The sequence below is a fragment of the Battus philenor genome, unplaced genomic scaffold (assembly GCF_028537555.1).
Source record: "Battus philenor isolate CCGP_79_NKW_IND1 unplaced genomic scaffold, ilBatPhil1.0.hap1 SCAF_8, whole genome shotgun sequence".
Taxonomy (NCBI): domain Eukaryota; kingdom Metazoa; phylum Arthropoda; class Insecta; order Lepidoptera; family Papilionidae; genus Battus; species Battus philenor.
Genome location: NW_027181748.1, coordinates 11470556 through 11497685, shown reverse-complemented (window position 1 = coordinate 11497685; position 27130 = coordinate 11470556). Strand labels below are relative to the sequence as shown.

General features: G+C 33.3%; 1 protein-coding gene across 2 annotated transcripts in view; it reads right to left on the bottom strand.

Annotated features, from left to right (window-relative positions):
- Positions 1–27130, bottom strand: part of LOC137931494 (mannosyl-oligosaccharide alpha-1,2-mannosidase IA) — a 111597-nt gene that overhangs the window by 10258 nt on the left and 74209 nt on the right. Inside the window, exons 1-2 of one of the 2 annotated variants that reach the window (XM_068774897.1) lie at positions 3310–3727; positions 743–961 (exon numbers count right to left, since the gene is read on the bottom strand). In XM_068774897.1, coding sequence (XP_068630998.1) covers positions 743–961; positions 3310–3522 — 432 coding nt within the window. In that variant the 5' untranslated portion in view covers positions 3523–3727. Of the gene's footprint in view, positions 1–742; positions 962–3309; positions 3728–27130 lie in introns of those variants that run through there. The other variant, XM_068774896.1, reaches the window with a different exon arrangement.

Genomic DNA, 27130 nt, shown 5'->3' with positions numbered 1-27130 from the left:
TTGGCTGTTTAAGTTAAGTAAAGGTTAATGAGTGGAAAAAAAAGAAAATTCTGGAGACTGACTGCAATATCGTTATTTTGCTTTTCCTAAACTAACCACGGCTTAAATTAAAAACACGAAATAAAAATATGTTAATTATCCGTTGACTTATTAATGTTAATCTAGCATCGATTAAGTATTCCTCTTTTTATTAAAGTAATTATTAGAAGTCAAACAAATCTGTGTCTTATAAAGAAATTTCCATTAGAGCACGCAAACTTTTATTTTTAGCAGACAATATAATTCAAGAGAATCAGAGAGCACTCTGTTCTGATTTGCAATTATTAAGGTAACATAAATTATGATAATGTAAAGTCACAAAAGGTCCAGTTTCAATACACTAAAACTTACGGAATTACTATTCTGTTATAAAAATATTTTATTACTTTAACAAAGCGAAATAGTTTAAGTGTGCTTTAGAAAAGTCATCATTAGTATTTTCTTGGGTTGACTGGTAGTGAATGCCTATTAAGCAATAAGTCCGACATTACACAGTAGTAAAAAGAGTGAATAAATAAATAAATTCAATAATAAGATATTATATTGTTGCCTTTGATGCCTTGAATGCCATGTTTGCATTATTAAAATGTTGTGTTGTAAAATATTTTAAAGATTAATTAGGATTTTTCGTTAAACAACGCGATCCGAAAACTGTCAACAGATTAGTGCTACTACTATAAAATAAAATGGCTAGTTTACTTACTATATCACTGAAATGTAAATGTTCGGCGACCCAGTCCCTTCCTTCCCGGAACTCGTCCATCAGACCCATCAGGTACAAGGTGTCTAGGCCATCTACAATGGTCACCCCAAGATCACCAGCACCAAACACGCTGGACAGATGGGCTCGTTTTGAGATCGGCTTCAGCTCGTTCTTTCCCCATGCATATAGCTTGTAGTTGTTCCAGGCGTGACGCATCATCTGGAAATAATAGCAAATAATTAAAAAAATATTAAATGCCATTCTTGTCATTGTATATAGTTTATTATTAGCTGTGTGATCTAAAGGCAACTTTTTGTTAATATCTTTACGCGTGGGTCTGCCCAATGTTCAATATCCGGATTGCCCGATGGTTACCATATCAGTTTAAAACATTTTATTATCCAATGCAATATCGCCTCTGGATAAAAAGCTCGTAAATAAACATGCTATTACTACTGTACACGGTATTGTAGTGTTTTAATTACTTTCAACATACAAATAGTACAAACAAACAAAACATAGTAGTTTGTTCAATAAACCAGGCAATTATGCACAGTAAATGAAAAATGAGATTTGAACGATAATATTCTTGTGATAATATTTTTAGAGCCGCGGTCGTGTTCTGTCTCAAAGAGATTTTATATTAAAAAGTTGCCTTTAAAGAGTGCCAGCAAGTCGGTCGCCCGGGGGTAAAGTTTTAATCTTCGTGGCTCCCCAAGGAGGGAAGCTAATGAAAGGATATCGGACTTTCCCAAAGGCCATTAATTATTAGGCTGTGACAACTTAGAGGAACACGCCGTGACTTGCAAAAGGACACAACTTTCTACGTTCGCGGACGTTAAATTTATCTTTTTAAGGCTGAACGCAATAATAGTGAAGTGGGACATGGTTTTATCCTTCAGAAAAGGTAGTTCGTTAATATTTTGCAGAGACGTAAGCTTTCAAAGTTTTTCTCTTTTCATAACTGAGTATTTTATATTTTTGTAAATGGCCTCTTTTATTTTTTGAGTAGATATCAAGTGCCTAATCAGTTCGTGGTTGCCTTTGTCAGAGGTGTTTACTGAAAAAAATAGTACTTTCCGCTAACATTGCCGTCATAATCTAGTACAGTAATAAACAACTTTTTAATAATATCTGATAATAATATTATTTGCGCGTAATATAATCGAAAGGACTAGACGGTAGGTTAGTCGCGCCCCGTCTTAGAGGATAAACTTTTAGACCGAGCAATCGTGGGCTTTTAATATAAAATCAATTAACTGGCTAAGCACGTATTTATGAATATGAATCTAGGTCAAATATTACTTTTTACCATTTTCAAAATCGTCGCAACATTAAAGCGACAAATGTTTTTTATGATATGTTTCTTGCGCAGCCTTGTTGATAATTGTGTGTAATTTACGCGTACAAAACTGAATAAATCGAGACTCTAATTAATCTGTTTCTCATTTCCATTAAAAGGTTCTCTTCCGGCATTTTTATGACATACACCAGCGTACCCTATCTCTATACAGAATATTTAAGTAGTGTATTACACAATCGGAGACGAGAAAACAAATATCGCCTGAGAGGACAACAACGTAACGCGTTTCAAGACGACAATACGCTGGATCTTCGGCGACAAGTGATATCGTTTCGACATGACGCCAGACAGTATAAGTATCGCGTACAGGCCGTTACCGGTCGATATTGCTGTGCCTGTCCGGTCAATAAAGTGAATTTAATTACCTAAACAGGACCTGTTAACGTTTAATTAAAACAATGACCAAATTTCCAAAGCTTATATATATATATATATATATGTTATGTGTATGTATATATATATTTATATATATATATATATATATATATACACACACATAACGTAACACAGTTAAACTTAATTTATGCATGAACGGGGAGTAGCAAACATGTTATTTGAATATAACAGTTTTACTGGAACCTGTTATTTACGCTACTATCAATGACGCGTGTATGGGAAAGTACATTTTGAGATAAATATTGTTATTTAGACAGGAAAATAATAACATACAACAAGTCGTAAAAAAGGTCTTAATGCCCGGTTTTTTGCAAAGACTTAAACAAATACGTTGGTCACATAAACTGTCATCATACGTATCATTTATTGGGTAACAAGTAAGAACGGTACGTGTAAAAAGGCACTAAAACTATATGATAAGGTATTCGCTTTCAAATTATATAAAAGGTATCTATAACTGAGTTTGGCGTTAAAGTCAGATTTACTTTCATCGTTAGGGTTTCAAGATAAAAAAATGTAATAATTCAATTATTCAATATTGGAACGTTTAACAAGACTTACATTGTCACCTGTTTTTTAACTCTACTGCTTCGCTCGGTGTTATGGTTGTGAAAAAGAAGCAGGAAGAAACTTTGATTAGAATAATCGGCCTTTGATATGTTGATACAAAATTTATTGGAGATGTTCTGTTAGATATATGTTAAGATGGAGATTATACTTTCTTAAGAGAAGCTATAGCTTTTATTAATTTAATGTATATATGAGGTAATAAATAAAAATGTAATAAATTATCTCTTATAGGACATACCTCAACAACGTGCAGGCGTTTAAACAAAGTGGAATTTGTTTCTGGTTCGTAGGCTCTACTCGCTGTTTGGGGGTTGAAATTACGCAAACCTCTCGCTACTCTGTCAGCGGGATGAAGCCGGGAATTCTCAGAATTACGGTTCAATTGGCATACTAATACAATCGTTATCGTAATGATAACGCTAATTACAGTAAAACGAAGAAATTTGCGCATTATGTCGACACTACTGATTTACTATTATGAACCGAAATGATTGTCAGCAATTCTGACAGTCCGAATATTTGATCCAACTATTCTATAACCGTTAAAACGGTATTTGAAATTATTAATACCGAAACTATCACAACACGTATAAGAATGATTATTGAATTTAAATAAAAATATTCATAACACTAATTTATATTTTCTAACCGCACGTCTGGTCGGTATGACCATTCGGTTTGATCTGCCAGATATCGCACAGAATGCGCAAGCGGTGGCTGTTGGTGGAAAGTAAAGTATAGGTATGTGTGCCTCAAGTTATTTTCGTTTTATATTAGATCGTGGAAAGTCTTTTTTTCGCAAATAGTGTGATAAACTCGTTATAAAGTCTCTTTGATTGTACTATTTGTATCAAACCGGTTTTGATGACATTAAAAAGGTTACATTTAAAAAAAATATATGTGTTGTATTTAAAATGTGACGCAACATTTTCCCCCAATATGTTATCGAAAGTATATTTTTATATTAGGTATTTAATAGTTGTGTAAATAAGTAGTATTGAGCATCCTTCTTTTTCTTAACACGACTGCCAACAATATTATCTTCCAATTTGGATATAATTCACATTTTATATTTAAAAAAAAAACCATTTTAATTCTAAACATACCAAAAAGTTTTTTTGCTCGTTTCATGAGCACTCTTTTACAGAGAATTGCATCGTAATTGTCAGAGCCAATGTATTATTATTCCCATGTAAATCTATTAAATTTAAATACCATACTAAATTGTACAGTTTTAATAATTTTATAGTTTTCATGATCTTATAATTGTACTACCTAATGGAGTGGACTTTCTTAAATGGCGCTAATGGTGGAAAAAAATTCGCATAAGTTAGTTTTTAGTTCTCTGGTGAAGTCATTAAAGAAGAAAGATACTGAGGATTCAATAATAATTAAAAATTGAACATGTTTATATATATTAAGGTACGAACAAAATTACACAAGTTTTTGAATTAATAAAGCCAGTTTGTAGCCCTTGTTTTCAAACGAAATACTTTTATGTTTCTCTTTGATGTAAAAGTATGCAAATCGTGTCGCGACCGCTCGTCAAAAACCGACGTATACTATAAGATAACGCTGAATTATTTCACCACGCGTGCGATAAACTTTAACCTGACGGGAAAACAATCAACTAAAAACTGTTTGTTTTATGATCAGAAAGATATTTTTCCTCAACTTCTGTTTATGATTTTTAAATCTTTTATTTGCGCTTGTTTGGCTAGTTATACAGAATGATTGGTTCTAGGTATAAAAGCTTTAAAGTTGGAGAAGCATTAATTAATTGATTTGAATCAGGTTTTTCAGTAAGATAAATATGAATTATCATTGATGTGTAATAAAATAAAATAATTAGAAATTATTGTAATTATTGCGTAGTGGTAGCTCAGCGGTAGACTGAGACTTGCGATCTTAAGATCGCGGGTTCCCAAGATACAATCTTACATATTTCACACATCTGCAATAATTGTATAGGATTGCTACTGTTCACAGACAATTTTCAAGAAGATGGGCAGCATGGTATACCATGCTGCCCATCTTCTTGAAAATTGTCTATACCTAATATAAAAATATACTTTCGATAACATATTGGGGGAAAATGTTGCGTCACATTTTAAATACAACACATATATTTTTTTTAAATGTAACCTTTTTAATGTCATCAAAACCGGTTTGATACAAATAGTACAATCAAAATTGTCTATACTCCATTATAATGGAGTTTATGGTTTATGCCCCCATAAAAACATGGGGGTGGGGGCTATGCCCTGTTGTGGCCGTATATGGTCTGAAATGATGATTGTAATTATAACGGTGATAAGATAATATTTTCTGTGTGTGTATACAGAATGAGGTTATAGGTATAAAAACTTTAAAGGAGTAAATGCATACTTCATTTGCTGTCAATTAAGGTATTGTGTGTACAAAATATTACCTATATTTATTAAAAAATCAAAGGTTTCGGAAATGATTAATTGCGTTATGTTAATATAGCGAGAAAAAACTTAAAAAACCAGTATAAAGGCACGTAAGCTTTACAATTTGAGGAAAATATTTTATTTATTATGATAAAGGGTATGAGTAATTAAACAAATATCATCTACTTACCATAATGCAGTACGACAACAACAAAACTACGGATAGTGTATACAGTGCACTTATAAAAACACGGGTTTTTTCTTTAAAAAAATTATTGTATTAACGGACTTATAGACATATAAGTCTATGTAACATTATTGATTGTAAAGCTGTAATAATGTTAAGTAAGATTGCAAACAGATTGGCAAGTTGAAGTGGCAGGCATAGGGCGCAGAAAGGATGGCTGCCGGATGTTAAGATTTTGGAGTAGAGACCACGGATCAGCAAGTGCAGCGTAGGATGTCCACCCAAAATGAAAAATCGCCGAAAGACGCTGGATGCAGGTTCCTTTCAACAAGTTCTATTGAAAATCTCTAGGGTGGGACTTATGCCCAGAACTGGATATCTTATGGCTGATATGACGATGATGATGATGATTAAAATACTTTAGAAATAAATCCGGTCTTTAAAACAGACAAAATAGTCCAAAACCAGGAGAGGTGTCGAAAACAAGGGCACAATATATATTCTGAAACTAATCTCGAGGGTCCGCAATTAAGCGCCCAGTACATCGGAGGCACTTAGCTAAGGCGTAATTGTAAGACTCTAGATTTACTGTTATAGCCTACACTCGCTTCTAAATCACAGCCATTCTGTTTTCAAAACTTCTCTAAATTACCAATTAAGTTATCTGAAAGCTACGAGATATAATTTAACATCGTTACAAACATGTACAACGTGTTTAGACGTCTTTTGTTTATCAGTACTTCGTTAACGCTTCGTGTTTGAGCAACGGGGTCATAATTGCTTTATAGTTCAATCTATTTCAAAACGCACGTTAACATCTCTGCTTACTATATTATCTATCCCATATACATTAGGTACGCAAGGCATTATATACTTTTTATATCATCACAATTTATTATATATTTTTCAGTGTACAGCTCAAATGTGAATATAAAAACATATTCTGTTTTACCCGTTACTACATAGTCGGGAAGTTGCCGGATGCGGGCGGCGCAAGACCGGTCACATCGTGGCGATCTTTCGGGGAGCCCTATGCCTCGCAGTCGGTGTCTATTGGCTGATAAGATGGTGATGTTGTCTATGTCGTTACTATTTTAGGCGAAGTCCAGTATTAAAGTCAAACTGTTTAACTGTAAAGCAAAAAAAACCTATATACTTTCTATCAAAGCTAAATTAAATGCATAAAGTTTTCGTTCTTAGGTTTCTTTTTCATTATTTTAAAACAACAAACAACTTTCCGACAAGCGAATGACCCTAAAATATTCAAGGACATAAAATTCTTCCAAGTCAACAAATAAAATTTTATGACACTTGCGTTCGATATTATTAAGTCGATGAAGAGATGATTCATCGATAATAATGACGTCATACACATTTTTTAATATTACCGGGTACTAGTAAATATTATGAATGGTTACAATAGTTTTTTTTATAAAATTATATAATTTGATTAGCAGATATGAGACAGGGCTTGTATATTTCAATACAATGCTACCAAAACTGTAGTACCGCGCCATAGAGATGCGCGCGGCGAGAAGGGGGAGTATCGGACGCCTTGTTCCATCAGTGCGCGATAAACAATTAAGCTATGCTCAGCATGATTCGGTCTTTATCACCCAACTGCGCTTTTCGTAGACGCAGTACAACAGTTTTGGCAGCTCTATATCGTAGTTAGTGAAATTAAAGAGACCTGCGCAACCGTAAGGCTAAGTGACGATTTGGTATTTTAAAACCACGTGTAACTCTCCATTTTTATAAATAGAGCAGCCGATCCGGTAAAATTGTAACATGTAGTGACTCCAGTCGATGCCTCGCAGGGAGCCTTCGAGTTAAGCTACCTTAAGAGAGGTTTTAGGCAAAGTGTCCCTTGGGCTCTCCCCCTTCGAAACCGCGAAATCTACAAATGCCACTCGAACTGCAGTGTGAGGAACAAAAGAGCGCATAAACCGCCTATATTATATATATATTGCTTTGACATTGTATGCAACACAAACATACTTTTGTAAACGGATTAAAACGGCTGTTTTCAGAATATAACACATGTATAATGTTGTAAGCCCCTTGAGCGACTGCACATACAATAGCTTAAAATACGTTAAGATACATTTACAAATAAATTAAATCACTGCAATAATTAATGTAATTTAAAATAAATGCAACAATGTTGCTCTCAAATACTACATGGTATCTTTGCACTTGCGACTTGTGTTTATTTTTCACGCCTAGAATTGGTTATTCTTAAATAACCGTTTCTTTGTGCAATTTGTAAACTGTTACTATTGTTTTTTGCTTGTTTGCATTCGGTAGCCGCATTCCAATTGCGCTCCATTTTTAATTCAACCGGCGAATACTTACTATTACGACGCGGCCTGGAAACACAAGAGAGGTTTGTTTGGCTTTAAGTCGTTATTACAGCTTATATATCACGTACATTTGTACACTGTAGAGCGGTGTCACGACCGTGGGTAGACTGTATTTTAGTTTAGAGAATTGCTTTCTACCGCAGATATAACACTAGTGGCTATTTTGCGGTGGGTTTGAAAACTGAAGAGATTGAACGACTCTTAAAGAGGATTTTGGCTGAAATTTATGTTTTTAAACATTTATCTAAAGTTTCACTCTTTCGTTGATATTGGACTTAGATTTTTTTTAAGAACTTTACGTCAATATTGTAACTGTAATGTTTTTATGTTATGTTTATAAGACGTACAATAGAGTAATAAATCATTATTATGTCAACCGATAGACGTCAAATGAAAGGTAAAGGCTTCCCTAAAGATCGCCAGGATTATCGGTCTTATGCAGCACGCATCTTGCAACTTTCCGCCACCTTGACTACGTCGTTGATGTCGTCCACTAAGTGGAGGGCCTGTAAACACCGTGACCACCTCTCAAGAAACTATAGGTCACATCGGTCGTCAGTGGCACGATCAATGTGCCTCGTCCATTGCCATTTCAGCCGAGTAATTTTTCGAGTTACGATAGTGACTTTGGTTCTTCTCCGGATCTCCTCATATCAAATTCGATCTGGCACCAAAGCTCCAAGCATTCAAGCAGGTCTCTCCATTGTTCTCCGGGTGACCTTGAACTTTCTTATTTATGTAATATAGCAATAATTAATAAATAGTATAAATGATTTTTTACAATCGCGTTTTAAATATTTTAAAATTCAGATTCTATTACAACACATGCAGCAGATGAAACAGCGCTTGCGATTTTAATAATACACGTGTCGATTCACAGAGGCAATATGAAGTCACAATCCGGAAGGTTCCACCTGTGCATCCAATATCTGCGTACGTGAGCCGCATAGTCGACGCAACTCAAACGAAAACGGGACGATGCGAATGTCTGCCAAATTTAAAAAAAAATGTGTATAAAACTTACCTCGCATAAATTGATACAAAATTTGATTATAATATTGAATAATTAGCCAGATACGGTCTTGAAGACAGGAATTTTTGATTGTATAACCAAAAATCTAAATTTCATTGATTTTTTTTATTATAAACAAAAATAAATCTTGCTCACATGTCGCTTAAATCGTCGCATAATAAAAAGTTAGTACATTTGCCATAAATTGACAGACCGCAAATATTGAAACATATTTATTAGTTGAAATATTCCAAAGGCAACTGCGGTACGTTATATGCGGCGACACACCTTTCGATTTTTTATCTTGGATGGACAGGAAAATATATGCGAATTTTTTGTTGATGTTTTCCTGGACAGTTTGAGGTGGTAGTGTGATATAGGATGCTCATTTATCAGCAAAAAATTTAAATATTTTACACTTCTATTAAACTTTCTATAAAGTGAGAACTGTGTTGGAATGCAGCAAGTCAATATTTTTTGGCAGTACAAAGAAAGTCTCCAAAGATAGATAGTAAACAAAAAATCATTTTAAGATGGAGCAGTATTCCGAATTTTGAAAACGCTTTAGCTTACTATATTAATATTACGTTAGTTATTATTACTAAAGCTATTGATTTTTAGTTCGGGTGTACCATATATTAATTGACAGGGAATGAACTATGTACTGATTTCTTTAAAAATTCTAAACTTATTATAAATCACCTGTATTATAAGAAGATCGGAGATAGAATCCGAAACAGGCGATAGTATGTAAAATCCTTAAATATTTTTACAAGATTACAGTTATTAATAAATCACTGCCAATTCTTGTTTAGAGATATTCTTACGAATATATTTTTGAAATTTAACAATACATTAACATTTCATATCATAAATGAAAAATCATTTATTTAATTCAAAATATATTGTTTATTACAATGTTTTCACTAATATTTAGATTTTTAATTTTTAATAAAAGCTTTACTGTCTTGCTATATAGCTAACAACAGATTAAATGAATATTTATAAAGTTGTAGACAGCGACGACAATAAAAAAAAGTTTCAATGTTAATTGAATGGGAAATTATTTATTTTTGATCAAAACAATTTCCAAACTGTAAAGGTTCCAAACCTTCTTGTTTCACAATATAATTTAACAAGTAATTTCAATAAAATCAAAGCACGCTCTTTGTTTTAAACTATTAGCTACGATTAAACTTTTCCTAAATGAAATCACAAAATAAATAAAATCAACCTGGCAAACAGTTAAGGCAAAAGTTCAGCGTTGTGTTTAAAGTATATTGAATTTGAAGGCGACGTGGCAGCGAGCGACAAATAACTTCTTTAGCGCCTCTTTGCCTTTTACATTAACACCGTAGTTTCTTGTCACCGTGCTGTCTACATCAACAAAATTAAAGAAACTTACATTTCTTCGGTACTTTTATAATATCCATACTTTGATGATGTCGAACCGAGCGGCATATTGTTGTTTTTTGCATTATTACATTGTACATCATCATCGTCATTTCAGTCATAGGACGTTCATATCTGGACATAGGCAACGCACATTATATGCCATATCATGATAACCTTGAATAAGATACGATAGTGGATAGCAAACAGATAGAATATCACCTATTTAATTCAATTATCTTTGCAAACACAACACCTTTCGACGACTTTAACAAGGTCGTTTGTCCACCTTATGGCCGAACGTCCTATACAGCACTTGCCGGTCCTCTTCATAACTCCATTTGCGTGCTGCGTGGCCTGCCTACTGCTAATTCAACTTGTGTGTAAGTTTAGTTAAAACACATCCGTCAATACACTAGTCTTTTAGTTCACCATGAGTTTGTAAAAAAGATTTCACTAGTTATCTACAAGGTTGTACATAAAATAAAGAAAAAAGGCAATATTGCGGTGCGCTTATGCTGCAAAGAACAGAGTATTTAACTTGATAGTGTGCATGTTCCTCAAGGAGGCAATCCGTATTAGACTCAAAACGATTTCTTCTTACGTCTCGTCGCAGTACTTACGTCTCATTTTACGTAATCGTGGAAGACTAGCCGTCCGCTTAATAGCTGCCAATGCTTTGCAAGTGAGGAGGAGAGCTTCCCGCTATTCTGTTCACATCACGAACTGTAATTATTATCTTTGGTCACAGAGTTGTAATATTCGTTAAATTTTCCGTTTCCAGATTGGGCGTTACAGGTTTCACGTTGCCAATTTACGTAAACTAGATTATTGCTTATGTCAATAACTAACACCTTTAGAGAGAATTTTAAAATTCACGAAAAATAAAAAAGATACATGCTCGCTTTTGTTACCATTAAAAATAACTTTTATCGGCGGTTTATCGTATATAAATACTTCAAAAATATTAATAAAAATATTGCTGTTATGTAAAATTTATAAATTACATAATTTGAAAGTAAGGTAGCGTAATATTTAATTTTGTTCATTCGTATATTATAATATCGTATAATGTACGTATTTCACATACAAATAACGGTTTATAACTGTAAATTTCGATAATACATGTACATATATATATATATATATATATATATATATATATATAACATTTAAAGGTGTACGTAATTGTCTTGCGGAATAAGTGCCGCACCTCTGGCTGCAGGCAAAACGTGTAGACGGAGGAACTAATCCCGACGCTTCTAATAAAGTGGCGGGGCATCCCGGAAATTCAACACCGTAGAGCTGCTTGCAGATTTATCGTTATCGTGGAAGCGTCTGGGAGCCCGCTCGATGCCCACCTACTTCGTGAACAGTCTATGTACCTCTTAAAAGAACTTTGTTCATATACATGTACCATATATATTTTTTATAATATTTATAATACGTTAGTGCTAGCTTTTCAAATAATATTTTTTTAGAGAGTATTAGGTAGACGGGTCTTCTTTGTAGAACGCCATATAATTTCAATATAGTTCATAATTATTTATTTTTAATCTGTTCAACGCCAACAAGTTTTTGTACAAGATATTCTAGTTAACATAAGAAACAATCCCATGTATTTTATAACAAATTTATATACTTTCATCGGCTATTGGTTAAGAAGTTTTAGACCTGGGTTAGAAAATGCATTATAACAATGAAATGAAATTTCTTTCTTAGAATCACAATATAATTTCAAAGTTAGTTATCAAAATAGTTTATTACAGAAAAGTGTTGGGATATTATTTAGTGGTTTTAGTCACATGTTTTCTATATTAGGAAACTAAACCGCGCTACGCTACTATATGTGACTCATCTTTTTTTCAGCCGATAGACACACCCTTGCACTGCCAACATTCAGCGACTTTCGGCTCACAGTCACAATTTAAGCTTTCGGCTCCAACGGTTGTACGCGGGGTACATCGCTCGTGCCACTTAAGACGAGCAATTCTTCGAGCTACGTTGATGATCTTGGTTATCCTGCGGATCTCCTCTTTTCTGATTCGATCTCACAATGAAACTACGAACATATCCCCCTCCATTTTTCTCCGGGGGACTGAGCCTTTTTATCAGGCCCGTCGAGACTTTATATGACTATATACAACGAAAAAATGGTAAACCTAAAGAAGGAAACAACAAAGCTTCTAACAATTTGGTTAGTGATGGTTGCGATAATATACTTATAATATATTTAACTGGAAAGTAGAAATTCATTTAAAAATTACTAAGAATTTCTAAAGATCTGATATTGATTATTATCACGTGTTACATTTTTGTCTCGATAAGCCATTACAACATATTAATAATAATATTTTTTTCACGTCGATAACGGGTAGCAAATTTTTACTTTTATTCAACTTATTGACATGATCTTTAAGATTCTGTAATATGTATTTGTTCTTTCTTCAGTAAATCGATAGACTTTTGTTTGCAGTTGGCTATTCTGAATATAAAATGAGATACGTTTAGTTATTCCAGTAATTTAATAGCAAATGTCCATTAAATCAAAACAATATTTTTTCAAAGTACAAGATCAATGAACTAAAATTATATATGTTATACGGATGGCCTACCGAAGTTATAATACGTGTGAATAATGTTGTGGACATCATTTACACGTATTACGAATCATGTATCACGTATCGAAATATTTTTAGTAACGGGATCGCATATGGACACGGGTAATTAAAGATACATATCAATAATCATTATTTCCCTTTACGCAAATGTGGGGATCGTAAATGTAACGCAAACATGACAACAATCGCTTTTGTCTCCCGACATACGCAACTAAAGCTGTCCACATAATACCTTTGTGGGATTATATCTGTTGGAGGATACATTTCTCTTTTACAGACAGATCTTTTACGTCGTGTGTTTGATATAGTACGTTGCATTTTATGCAATATTTTGCTCGGCAAATTGTAAGTTTAGTTGAAATAAAAGTGGAATGTGACTTGGAAAAATTTATTATTAATATTATCTAGTAACATAACAATGTAAACAGTTATTTTATTGAAAATGAAATTATAATAGAATTTTGTAAGAAAAACTCTGTAAACAATATTGAGCAACTACGTCTCGTATAACTAACTTTGTGTTAACTGTGTGTTTCATTGCATAGAGCAATGAAAAGGACACAAAGTTAGTACATTACACGCAAAAAGACTACAAAGGCAATAAACCCTTCCACAACCAAGCACGGTTTATGTCAGTCAAGGTTTTGCTATGCTAAAGAGTTGTGCAAAGCGTCAGCAGCTTTTTGCAAATGAGTGGGGCACAATAGCGAGCCTACTTTTGTTCGAGCTTGTCTCGCATGGACTTACAAAGACTGCGGAGGTAATGTATGTGTATGATGCCGTCTGTTCGCAACGGACTTCTAGGTTGGCTTAGACGTACGTTTATTTAAAAAAAAAATTATCCAAAAAGAAAATAGAGAAATCAGAAGTCATTCTTAATCGCATCATCGGTCCTAAATTCATCCAAAATTAGCAATTAAGACAACTATTCATGCAACACCCCTTGTGATTTATAGACAATTAATGCTCTCGTCGGTAACAGTTATTTTCAGACGTTGCTTTTGCTTCTATAAATGTTTGTTAAACATGTTTCCACGTCGTACGAGTAGAATATCTCGAGAACAAAATATAGTTCCAAGAAACTTTCGGGGAAACGTACTGTTCGAACGAGACGAGAGCTTTCAAAAGAAAAACTTCAGTTTCACAGGCGCAGTTTGTACCCCCGCTTTGGTTCGGCGATCGGGACGTTGGAAACATTTCTAAAGCGAATATTTCAATCAAACTTATTCGTTACTTTACCTTAACTACTCTCAACGTCGATGTATTTTCTCCTTTGGTTAAAACTTATGAAACACTCGAAACTTATAAATTTGAGTAACAATTGTTTTTGCTTTCGTCATTGAGATTTTAGTTTGAAATTTAAAAATAGCCTTATTACATTTTACCGGTACCTACATGAACGGAGGAAAATTATATTTTGGCATGACTGTAGCAGGTAAAAAAATTTGTGAGTATGTAAAAAGTGTAGTTTTATTTACAACATTATGAAAATTATTTATATAAGGAAATCCTTTTTTTTATTAATACAATAATATTATATATGATAAAAAACAAATTATTAGTAAAAATAGGCGTGTAAAATTGTTAATGTGATTATTGTCCCTGGATAGAAGTCTGCAGTGTAATGAATATTTTTTATATTGCGTATTTCCAAGTACTATGGGCACTTTATAAAGCCTTAAAAAAAGCCGTCTGAGCTTTTTACTTAACAGTTAAGGGGGTATATAATCACATAGCGATTTCTAGACTCTGCTCACAGACATGTAATTACGTAATTACGTCATCCACAAAATTAATAGTATGTGAATAGACATTTAGTCCGCTTACGTGTTCCTTTAGTAGTAGTGGTTTCGAACTAGTATGTTAAGTATACCGTCTAGCCATATATACAGTCACATTAAAATAGACTGATAGACGCCCACTCCAAATAATGGACTCATTACAAAGGTCGTGAAGTTGCCCGCATTCAGTGACTTCTCGCGACCTTGGCTATGTCGTCGACCCTTCTAGTGAGAGTCCTACCAACGCCATCTCTACCGGCAGTTGGTCGCCAACCAATAACTTTTCGACACCAACAGCAGTCGGTAGAGCGATATGCACCGTCCACTGCCGTTAAGAAAAGCAATTCTTCGAGATAGGTCGGTGACGTAGGTTCTTTCTCTCATTTCCGACCATAGTCATGCCCATTGTTCTTTGCGACATATTAGACATTTAACATTTATTAAATTCACAATAATAAACAGTATTTTAAACCGGAAATTTTACTCATCAACTTTTATTGTAAATAAGTGTACGAAGGATACATATGTTTCATGTCAACTAACTTCTTTGAATAGAACAGAATTTCAATGCTGAAAATGCAAACGACAATACTACAGGCGGATTGCTCTCACAGATGTTTTCGGGTGATTAAGTATTATGAATGTAGTTCGAATTATATTTAGGAATATATTGATACATTCTACTATCATCAGACACCAAATTCTCACAGTTGAAGAACTTCTTGTGTATAATGAATCACCATATTCTATATTGTTTATTATATTTAGAAAAAATTTTTGGACTGATTTTTTACCTTGTATTCATTTCAAATTATACTCATTTTGGTTATTGACGCAATAGAAATTGTTGTCAATACTGCTTTTGAGATCCACTGTGAATATGAGTTCAGTTATGCTTTTTTTTTACTTTAATTCTTAATTGGTGACAACGTTTCATTATAATTATAGAAGTTGAAATACCTAGTATGAATATACATAATAGTTTAAATAAAAATGATATGTATAGATATATTGCATCTCTGTCAAATCACGTGTTATGTCTTATGCATGCTAAAGTTATTAAATATATGTGTACAGCAAAAAAATAAAAGATTAAAAAACATAAGTAAACCCAACATAACCCAAAACAGTAAATAAAATAAAACTAACGATAAAACTTGGCACTGTAATCAGCACGATAAATAAACTGGACGAAAACTAATTAATTATCTCTACGCCATATAAAAATACGGAGCTCGCCTGGAAGTTGCGGATTGAAATTCAATTAACTGCTATGAGAATAACACACGGTGCATCTGGAGGCACGTTCCGCAGACAAATTCATTTAACTTTCAATTCCGTTGCCTCGCAACTGCGCTGGATGACAAACTTTTAATAATGTCATAAGTTCTTATAACAATATTCCTGTAACGTACTTATTCAATTTTCGTATTTTCGCAAGAATACGAAAACTATCTTGGAGTTAAAAGGACATAAAAGTTAGCTCGTTTGCTACCAATTCTTGTATGGTGGCCGAATGTCAATAATTTTTAAAAAAATTAATAGATAACGTAATGATAATATAGAAAGAAAAAACTTTTATAAAATTCCGATTATTATATATTAAATTTAACATTGTTTACTATCTATCCCTACACGCTTTATAGTACCAGAAGTCAATAAACTATTGCATTCCAGTACAAAAAATTAATTATTGTAACATGTTTTGGAATAAATACTTTATACAGGGTGGTTTGTAAACAGTTGTAAAAGCTTTGATCAAAGCTTTTTGTTGACAAATTAAAGATAGAGAGATTGACCTCTTTAAAGCTTTTACATCTACGAGGAATCACCCTGTGTAATGACTTCAACCTTAGTTTTATGAGCTTCAGTACAATTATAAGCTGAAAACATCAAAAAGCCAGCAGTTTTGAACTTAACCGATGCACATTTAAAAGAACTTTAACAATAAAGCACGGGAAGAAGCTTTCTCCGCAAAGTTTATCGCTTTAGATTGTTTAAAACGTTTAACTTTGGCAGAAGTGTGTTTGTCTTTTTATGCACCAATGTTTAGCAATTGAAATGACAATGTAATGCGAAAAAATAAATATAATATGCTTTTTAAGTATTTTGCTCGGGATTTCTCAACGAGATCAAATCAGGAATGAGAAAATTTATAGATGAACGAAAGTAACGGACATAGCCCAGCGGATTGGCAACTTGAAATTGCAGTGTGCATGCAATACAGCGCGAAGAAAAAATGGCCAAAGAAGCGCAGCGTAGAACGCCCTCCTACATGGTGGACTTATGACGTTGTTAAGGTCACCGGAAAACGCATCGGAAAGCACCTTCCAACCAACCTTATTGGAAATCTATGGTACAGGTCTATGGACGTCACGAGGCTAAAATCATGGCGATGAGAGTATTTTTGGATTTCAAGAGCACATGACTATACCTTTTATAAGCTAAGGACTTACGGTGGTATTGTTTATTACGTATGCAGAGTTTCAAATCAGTTGGTTTACCAGGGTGTAATCTGAAATTTTAATGCTGTAAAAATTTAAAGTGCGCATATCGTTAGGTCGTAATGAGCGGGTCTAGACTACCAGAGGGTGAGCAGTGAATGTGTTGTCACGTATTAAGCATTTCCTTTTAACTAAAACCACGTCCCGTTTCGCCCGCATCCAAGCGCGATTTGTCAAAGAAAGGATGCTGTACGTTAACGTGAAGTAATAGTTATTATTTTAAGTATACCGCATTTGCACAAAATTTGTTTTTACAAAGAGCTCAAACCGTAGTTAATGTAATTTTATTATATAATGATGCTATAAAGAGTGACATAAAAGGAAAGCAGGGAGAATATTTATTCAATGATAATACTTTTGATAACAGGTTCAAAACGAAGTTAACATTCCATTAACATAATGGTATGATACATATTTTGCTCCTAATAAAGTGGTTCTACTCTGATTATTATCTACTGATAATAATCGTAGCGAACAGTTGCAAACAATTTTCTGCACAACACAGGCGAAGATATTTTCGATTAAAAATGTGGTCAAAAAATATATAGTTGTACTTTGTTAGGGAAATAAAAGCGGAAGTCTTAAACGCACAAAGAGTACTTTGTATTTATAGTGTTAAGTTTAATAATTTAAGTAACTTAATATAACTATAAGAACAGATATTTAACGATGCATGTTAAATCCACTCGTAACTGTAGTAGAAACTAACATTTTCTCTCACATCTAAATCTAAAGATGTCACAAAGACCGTTACCAACTTCGGTATGTGTAGGTCATATACAACTTTTGCAATAAAACGTGAGGGGAACTTTTCTAAGACGGGCTTTAAAGAAGTTCTCGTTTTGTACGACGGGCAAAGTGTCGTACGCTGGGTGGCGCTTTAAACTATGTCGGAATGGGCAGTAACCATTATGTGAGTTAAAGCAGTTTGATTTATGAAAGCCGATGATCTTATTTTTCTTGTTATAGAGGGTTAGATGGTCATTTTTGGTGATATCAAATCATGTGGGTTGAACGTTAATATTTGGGTCATAACATTAGTATTAATATTTGTTAAGAGATTCTATTTTATTGTCTTTTTGTATTCCGTAAGGAACATACGAGTATATCGCTGAGTTTCTTATAGACTCGTTATTAAAAGTTGATAGCTCGACTCAAAGTTTATTAACAATTCAACTACATTTCTACGATCTTCTGGTCTACATTATCTATGAATATAAAGGAGAGCACTGTTGTATACGAATACCTGAAAAGCTAACGAACGATCCATCCTCGATGAAGTACATATAAGAGAGATAACAGTTAAACGATCGGATTTTATATTGTTGGCGGCTGCTTATCGAAGCTACCAAAGATGCTTACCACCCGTAGGGTGTTGTGGGATATAATTCTAGCTAAATATAGAAGAGTTTGTTTATTACTAAAAGAAACCTTATTGTGATAAGGTTGTATTTGATGCAGAGTAATAACAGTGACATAAAAGTCAAGTTTGTCAACTAAAGCTACATCGTTCTAGTCAACCACGATTAAAAAATAATCATTATTTTTATAGCAGTATGCCATAGCATACAATGCTAAAAAATAAGTAAACCTATTGTACATTTTCTTACTTTTTAATTTTATAAACGTACGTTATGATCAGGATTTCTCCGCGAGAGCGAATCTGAAATGGAAAGATCCGTAAACGAACGAAATTAACCGCCGAGGTTCAACTGATTGGTAAGTAGAAGTGACCGTGAGCAGTTCATATAGCTAGCGGAACAGGTGGCCGCTGGGGGTCTTAAGTTTTTAGAGTGGTGACCACCGACTTGTAAGCATATGACTCCACCTACAAAATGGAAAGACGACTTTGTTATAGTCCTCGGGAAAGGCTGGATACAGACCGCTTCTAACAGAACCTATTAAAAATTTATGGGAGAAGCCATGTGCAACAGTACATATTCTACGGCTGTAATTATGATGATTAGTACAGTTATAATAATAGTGTAGTTAAAATATTTAATGCATAAAAACCTAATGTAATGCTATATTTATTCATGAACACACGACATCTTTTGGGAAAACATAGAAATTTTTACGTAACCAATTTGTAAATTTCTGTTTTTGCATCGGTACAATGAAACAGATTTTTTGTACATTTTATTATTCTAATAGTAAATATGGGATCTCTTATGATACAAGCTCCACATAAATCACGAGATAGCGGCAATATTTTTAGTTTTTATCATAATCGCTTACAATAGCGGAATTTATTTCTTAGTACTAATCGTACAACAAAATCTTATTGAAGTCACGGCGTGTCGAATGACCGCGCAGGATTTCACACGACCCGACAAGCACGTTTCGCAGATAATTCGACCCCGTATATTTCAGATATTTTATATATATTATAACTTATAAAAATATCGAAGTACAATCGATGTTCGATGCGATCAAGACTATTCTTAGTTATTCCTATTTTGAATTGTAATTTACTATTACATCTATCGTATCACTCACTTGCAAATTCGAAATTCATTTACATTCAGAACAGTTTTTCCCTCTAAATTTTTTGTACATATTGTGGAGTCTTTTTATTTATATATTAACACTTTTATGTAGATCGAGATAACAAAAAAAAAACCTCTGAAAGGAAATTAAACAAATAAATAATAATTAAAATTTAAAAAAATATGCAGAGGTGGTACAACAGGCGGTCCTATCGCTCGAGGCGATGTCTACTTGACGACCTTTCTTATGTTTGCTTACATCATTAATAAAAATATATGCAGTGCCTACGATCGTCATCATTTTAGCCTTAGGACTTCAACTGCTAAACATAATCCCCTATAGATTTACAATTAGACTAGTTGGAAGCGGCCTACATGCAGCATCTTTCGATGATTTTAACAAAGTCGTCTATCTATCCGTCACACTGCCCGTAACACAAGTTAATTCTTACCATGAGAAGGGGGTTACTATATAGTTTATCTGTCAAAGGTAATATTAATGCGGTTTACTGTGCATACATTTTTTCGCAACTCTATTTATTTTTATTTAATGGTAACAAGTAAGCAAACTTGTGTTTAGGATAAATTTTTATGGATAGTAAATCTTTTTTGCGAGAATACGTTTACGCTTGTGGCGCCAGAATGTGCCTCTAATTAGCAGGAGAGCTTAAGCTTTAGAGCATAAAAGGTTGTCTAATTAATGAACTAAAATAACGTTCTAACTCATGTTCAAAGGTAATAAACGCACATGTGATATTGGAAAGAAAATCAATAGTATCTTTGGAAAGATCTTTCCATAAGGGAGTAATATCATTTACGTTCAGCTAGAGCAAGAACATGAAACGATTACAGCCCGGATCACGACAGTTGGTATATACTCTCATCCAATTTTGTTCCGTTTTTTCGTTCGGACGCAATAAAACAAATTCAAAAAAGACTATTGAAATCGATTCGAGACGCGGCCCAGCTGTCTATACCGATGTCAACCTAATAACGGGAATGAATACATATCAGATCATTGCCTTAAGTTAGCTGGTGATATTCAACAGATCAAAGGTGATGTATAGAAATGATTGCCAACATTTATTCGCAAACCCTGTCAAGCTACATTGAGGCGTGATAAAAATGAAGCGAGATACGAGAGCGCCCGAGAACCTCGGGACACGCTCAAGGTAAACTTAAGAGCCAGTATCTATCACAGCGTAAAGCTCTTTGTGTGTTTGCAGTTACTTTGAAAGTTGACAACGTGATAAGCTTGCTGAATAACATAGAATTACATAGAATTTCTTTAAAAATAACGAAAAAATTCAACTATTAAAAATATGCATCTATATGTGGAATACTATTTTGTATTATAATTTTAATATCCAATATGAGGTAATATTTGCAATCATGAAACAATTGACAAATATTTATTTTGTGGTGGTTTTTACACCATTAATAATCTTAATAAATCAAATAAAATATCGTTTAATTGCCACAAGGTCTTAAAAATAATAGAAAATATCATAAGTATATGAGTATAATATTTTTTAATGAATTTTCGTGATTAGTTAGTTACATTATAGTTAAAAAGATACATAAAATAATTAAAAAATATTTATTGAATTTAATCCTTAGCTGTGATATAAGATGATGATGATATCTATATAAGATATACATAAGTAGTTCTAAAAGATTTTATGAATATTAGAGATAGTCCTCTTTTTATTATTGTTTTGTAGACGAGCGTATATTTAGGGATACGAGAGAGAAGAATAGACACGAACATAAAAGACAAAAACAAAAAAGTTCTTAAAACTACTTTTTTGTAGAATTCAACGTTTATAATGTAAAGTTTATGAATTCTTTAAATGCAGGATGAAAGATTATACACCTGCACAAGTGAAACAAATAATAATAATAATTAATTATTATAACAGATTAGAGGTAATCGCCTCTAATACTTTCTTTACACCAAGTTCATTTCTGTAGGTACATTAAAAAAATCTTTTACATGAAAAGAAAGTAGACGGTGTTGGAGGAATATATGTCTGTTACGGACGTGTATCAGGTCTCGCCGGGAACGTAGAGGTATATTTGTCAGCGAGGAGTCATAATCTCGGCAGTCGTTAACTCGACCTCGCGCAAATCTCAGTCCACGAGATTTACTGTCTTCAAATGTAAATTGATGAGAAGATTATTTTAGAATTTTATCATATTTTTTTTAAACCAAATGCCGTAGCTCATATTGCGATCGCCGTATTACTTTTATTTTATTTCTCGCATTAATATTCCCGTTTGCATGATCAAAGATTTGAAAAAATAAATAGGTTTGTCTTATCGCAATCAGATTAGATATTGATAGATGACACCATTCTGCTTGAAGTATATTAAGGTTCTGGAGTGGAGATTACCGACTGGCAAGCGCAGAGTAAGACGTCCACTCACAAGATGGACAGATGACTTTGTTAAGGTCCTCGAAAAACATTGCAGGTAGGCCGCTTCCAAACAGTCTTAAACTGAAATGATGATGATTGTGACACCCCATGACTACCACACTAAAAATGTTTACGAGAAAACGACATTTGGTCGTTCATCAGCTTGGTTATATTTCTACTGCTAACTGCTTCTACTAAACGGGCGAAACGGGCTTGCTCTCATGAAGAGTGACCTCGCCTCAGTGTAATTGGTGGACATCGCACACACATCATTCGGATTTTCTGCACGAACATCGTACCGGTATACTATATATACTCCCGATGTTTTCCTTTACCATTTGTGAGGCGGCCAATATTTCATGTATCACTTGAATCTCTTTTTAAGTTTGAATCCAGTTTTAACAAGAAATCAACACTAAATAATTTAAACACTGAAATAATTACCTTTGTGGAAATAGTAGTTATTTGAGAGGATAAAATTTTATAATAAAATTTTTGCATTAAATACAGAACCAATGTCAGCAGATATAATTGAGTGGCAAACTAGAATTACGATTCTCAATCCAATGAACCGCAGCTAATTTTAGATTTACTGTTATAGCTTGAACAGTTTTTATAAAAAATGTTACTGCATATTTCTCAGTTGCAACGTATCGAATGTAATTCATCTCGTTAATGAAGTGGGCTGCGGTTGTACGCCATTTTTTCTAATAACATCCGCATCAATTTCGTGTCTATTCCCTTCCGTGCAAGAGAGATACGATAAATTGAACAAGACTGTCGTTCACAAACATCCGGGAAATATAATCGAATGTATGTACACGAGCACAGGATAAATAAAATAACGGTAAGGATTTTGACATATTTTTACTTTAAATATCTATTACATGTATTGGTGCCACAGTTAAGTAATTATTTTTTTTTTAATTCGGTAGGGGAAGTTGCGAATTTAATTATCAAAATGAAATTCAAAAATTTTTTATTCCGTTAAATCGGTAATCGTTCTTTAATCAACAAATGGCTTTTGTAGGCCAAAAAATAAATTAAAAAGAAAACGATTGGAAAGAAGAATTAAGGGTGAATGGAGTTTACTTCGATTTATCGACTACAATGTAATGCCGTTTTTTCATTTCGTTTCGGGTCTACCTCGATGTTTGTAAAATTGTGAAATAAACAGAATTGTACATTTTATCATCCAGATATGAACCGATAGCAAAAAATCTCTTAGAACTTTTTATATATATGTGGGAAGACGAGATTGAAACTGTAGGCGAATAATCATTAGTTTATTAATTAAATCTTATATAGACATAATTCGTATTCACCTATTAATTACTTTTTGACAACTCATTTCATCTGTCATAAAATAGTGTCTAAAAATAAATAAGGAAATGTAGCATTATATTTAGCCTAATCCCACAAACATTTAATTACGTAAATTACAAAGACAATTATTTGTTATAAAACTCAAGTGGTTTCCAAGAGTGAGACTGTCGATCCTGTACTGGTTATTGATAGAAGGCTCTCCGTTAAACACATAATACAAGATCGCAGTGTCACTTGACTCTAGTAGCGTACGACAATGTGTCAATACTTAGACAAGATCTTTGATCAGCAATTGACGTAAATCAGTTGAAATGGTGCCAATTGTAATAGTTATACTAAGTCTCTTAAGTTATTATGAACATTTTTACTTGTAAATGACTTATTTTGTAGGTGAAATTAACACAAAATACTCATAAGTTACCTTGCATCGTCAGTATACGTCGACAATCTCATTATAATTAATCAAAGGCCACCGTATTTTTGTAACGATTTTTAGGTGACTTCACATTTATCATAATCACGTCAAAAGAGTGACTAAGCTACACCCTTCTATTTTTTAAACGTGCAAGACAATGTAATGCATTTACATTTTTAAACAAAATGCAAATTATTCTGTAACCACGTTCTGTACCCCTAGAGCTTTTCACATCCGAAAATAGGCTAACGCTATTCAATATTTTTTTTGACTAATTAACTTTGACTAACTTATTATTTGTAATCAAAGTATTTCTCCAAATCGTATGTTGACTAAATAAAATTTGTGGTTTGGTTTTTCGCATTTAGCCACTCGTCATGCAATCATGAGCGACCTACGCCTTTCATGATAGCGCCTTCACACTACGTTTTACTTATAGCACAATGGAAATCCTACTAACGAAATTGGCCTAATTGACACGGTCAGCAGATCTTCTACTTCATCGAAGCTCTAACTCAATTCAAATTTGAGAACAGTTTGAGATTGTTTCATAATAATAATTTGCTGTACTGAATAAGATCGATCGTCACCACCGCCAGCTATCCCGAAGAAAACTTGTGACGGAACCAGCTACTAGATGGTTCGAATCTTTCGCCCCTATAGTAGTTTCGACACGATTTGCAAGTGAAAATCGCTGCGGTCCTTCGTGCGGTGAACACCTGAGCCAGTAGAGTTTTCATTAAGTTTTGTTATTTCCGGGATACCGCAGTCATACAGGCTTTAATTTACATCTGACTTATTTTTGTATACTATTAGTAATGTATATGGCTTCATTGGCAGGCTCACGGATTCTTAATGAGTAACAAAAGGGACTTTGCTCAGAATTTAAAAAATAGAATCAGGAATGAGATCCATAGATAGATAAGTTGAAGTAGTAGTGGGTAGGCAGGTTAGCGCCCAGAACAGATGGCCGCTAGACTTCAGGTTTTAGAGTGAAGACCTGGGAACGCATGCAAAGAGTACGAAGTCAAGACAGGTGGACAGATTTTGGTAAGGTCAACGGAAAACGTCGGGGGAAGGCAGCTTCCAACCAGTTTTATTGGTAATCAGTTGGGAGGACTTATGTCTAGCAATTGACGTCGTATGGCTGAATTGATATTGACATGATGAAAAGTATTGAATATTTTAAATATTTACTGTATTCTTCCATTGACATTTTATTTTGAGTCGGAGAATGTAAGTGGAATTGAATTAAATTCGTTTCGTGGTTTTTACAAATGAACTGAGTTGAACTATCAATTTGAATTGTTTTATACATAAGCATGCACAATTTACAACATTCTTGCAAAAGTAATATATTTTTCTTTTTTTAATCCAATGTATCTTAAATCTTAAGATGTTTCTGCACAGACAATAAATTTACCAAGACTTTCTGTAATGTATTAGCGGGCTCAACATCTGAATTTTTTGGATCTCGATTATTTACGTCGGTGCCACTCGCAGCCTCGGATTCTTCGCTTTCCTGCAAATCCCTATGGGAAGAAAAATAATCGCTCGCGGCTGCGGACTGAGTGAGCTCTCCCATTTGCAACGGCTCCAAATATTAGATTACGCGATGATTTACTTCTAAAACAATCTACATTCCAAATAAACGCAACTTGTATACATTTATCTAACGTTTTTACTTTACACTGTGTATAAATATTTTAGTTTTAACTTAACTAAATTTTACTATATTAACATCAAGTTAAAAACATATTCCTGTGTAAGCGGTCATTAGCATGACCTAAGTACTTTTATTTTCTATTGTTCATATGGTGATTATGCACATCAAGAATATAAAACGTGTTTTTGTAATGTCTCCATTAAGTTGAGAAATAAACAGATACTTGATCATTACAATTCCATTAAAATTACATAAGGATTATACGTAAATGCTATACTATTGCATTAGGATGACGATAAATATTGGTGTGCTCGTCAGGTACATCGGTAAAGTCCTTTATTTTGAAACAATACTTCAGGATTCCTTTTAGCTCATACCAGTAGGCAGTGTCCAACAGATAATTAAATATACAATAAATTTATATATTTCAAATTAAATGATCCTTAGCATATTATTTACACTCATACGGTAATACAAACTAAATATGCAAGATAAGGTAAGAATGTAAATAGACAGAAAAGTCCGTGAGATTTTTCACGCCTTACGACGTTTGTTCAATCGCGCTAATTGTAGTATGTATGACACTTGGATCGATGAACTTTACAAGAGCGTTCAAATGTATAACACAGGTGTACACTCAGTAACAGATAGGCAAGTATTCTTGTGTTCAATGTAATTAATTGATGCCCAAATGTGGCTTTGAATTATTTGTATTGAAACGTGTGGAGGAGGGCTTTGACATCGATCACGAAGGAAACCGATTTGAACAGTAAAAGGTTTAGTACTTTAGTCTACATAATGATAGTTACAATTAAATAACTTGTGATTATAAAATTAATTTATGGATCTATTGTTAGGTTAAAAAAACTTGATTTCCAGCGAATTTCCCTTTTTTTACTCGTGTAATATTCATAAAGAATAAAAGAACTTTTCCTCTAGACCTTTTTGATAATTTAAAAATTAAATTCTATTAAAACTCTTTTTGCCACAGGGTATTCTGACGCAGTTTACATTAAGGCTGAGCTGAGCATATGAACGTGTTATGTGTGAGGGCTTATAAAAAAAATGGTAAAGCTTTAATTATTAATTAAATCATACTTAAAAAGTTAAAATCCTTAAACAAAAAATATTTCAAACACATCGTTAATATATACACCTATACAACTATGTGAACAGAAAAAGTAGACGATGTAAGTAGCCAAATGGCCAATGGTTATTTTATGTAAATATATTACGTATTATTATATATTGTATAATTATAAGTTCAAATTTATATAAAACATGAATGAATATTAATATATAAATAAAATATTACAAATAAAGGAAATTAAAAACTCACTGTTATATCAGGAAATAATCTATATTGTTTACTTGAAAGATTCTTTGTTAACAGCCGATTTACTAGCGATTGTTGCTCATGTCTGAACATATGCTAAAAGTTTTGTGGAAATCAATTTGGTAGAAGTACA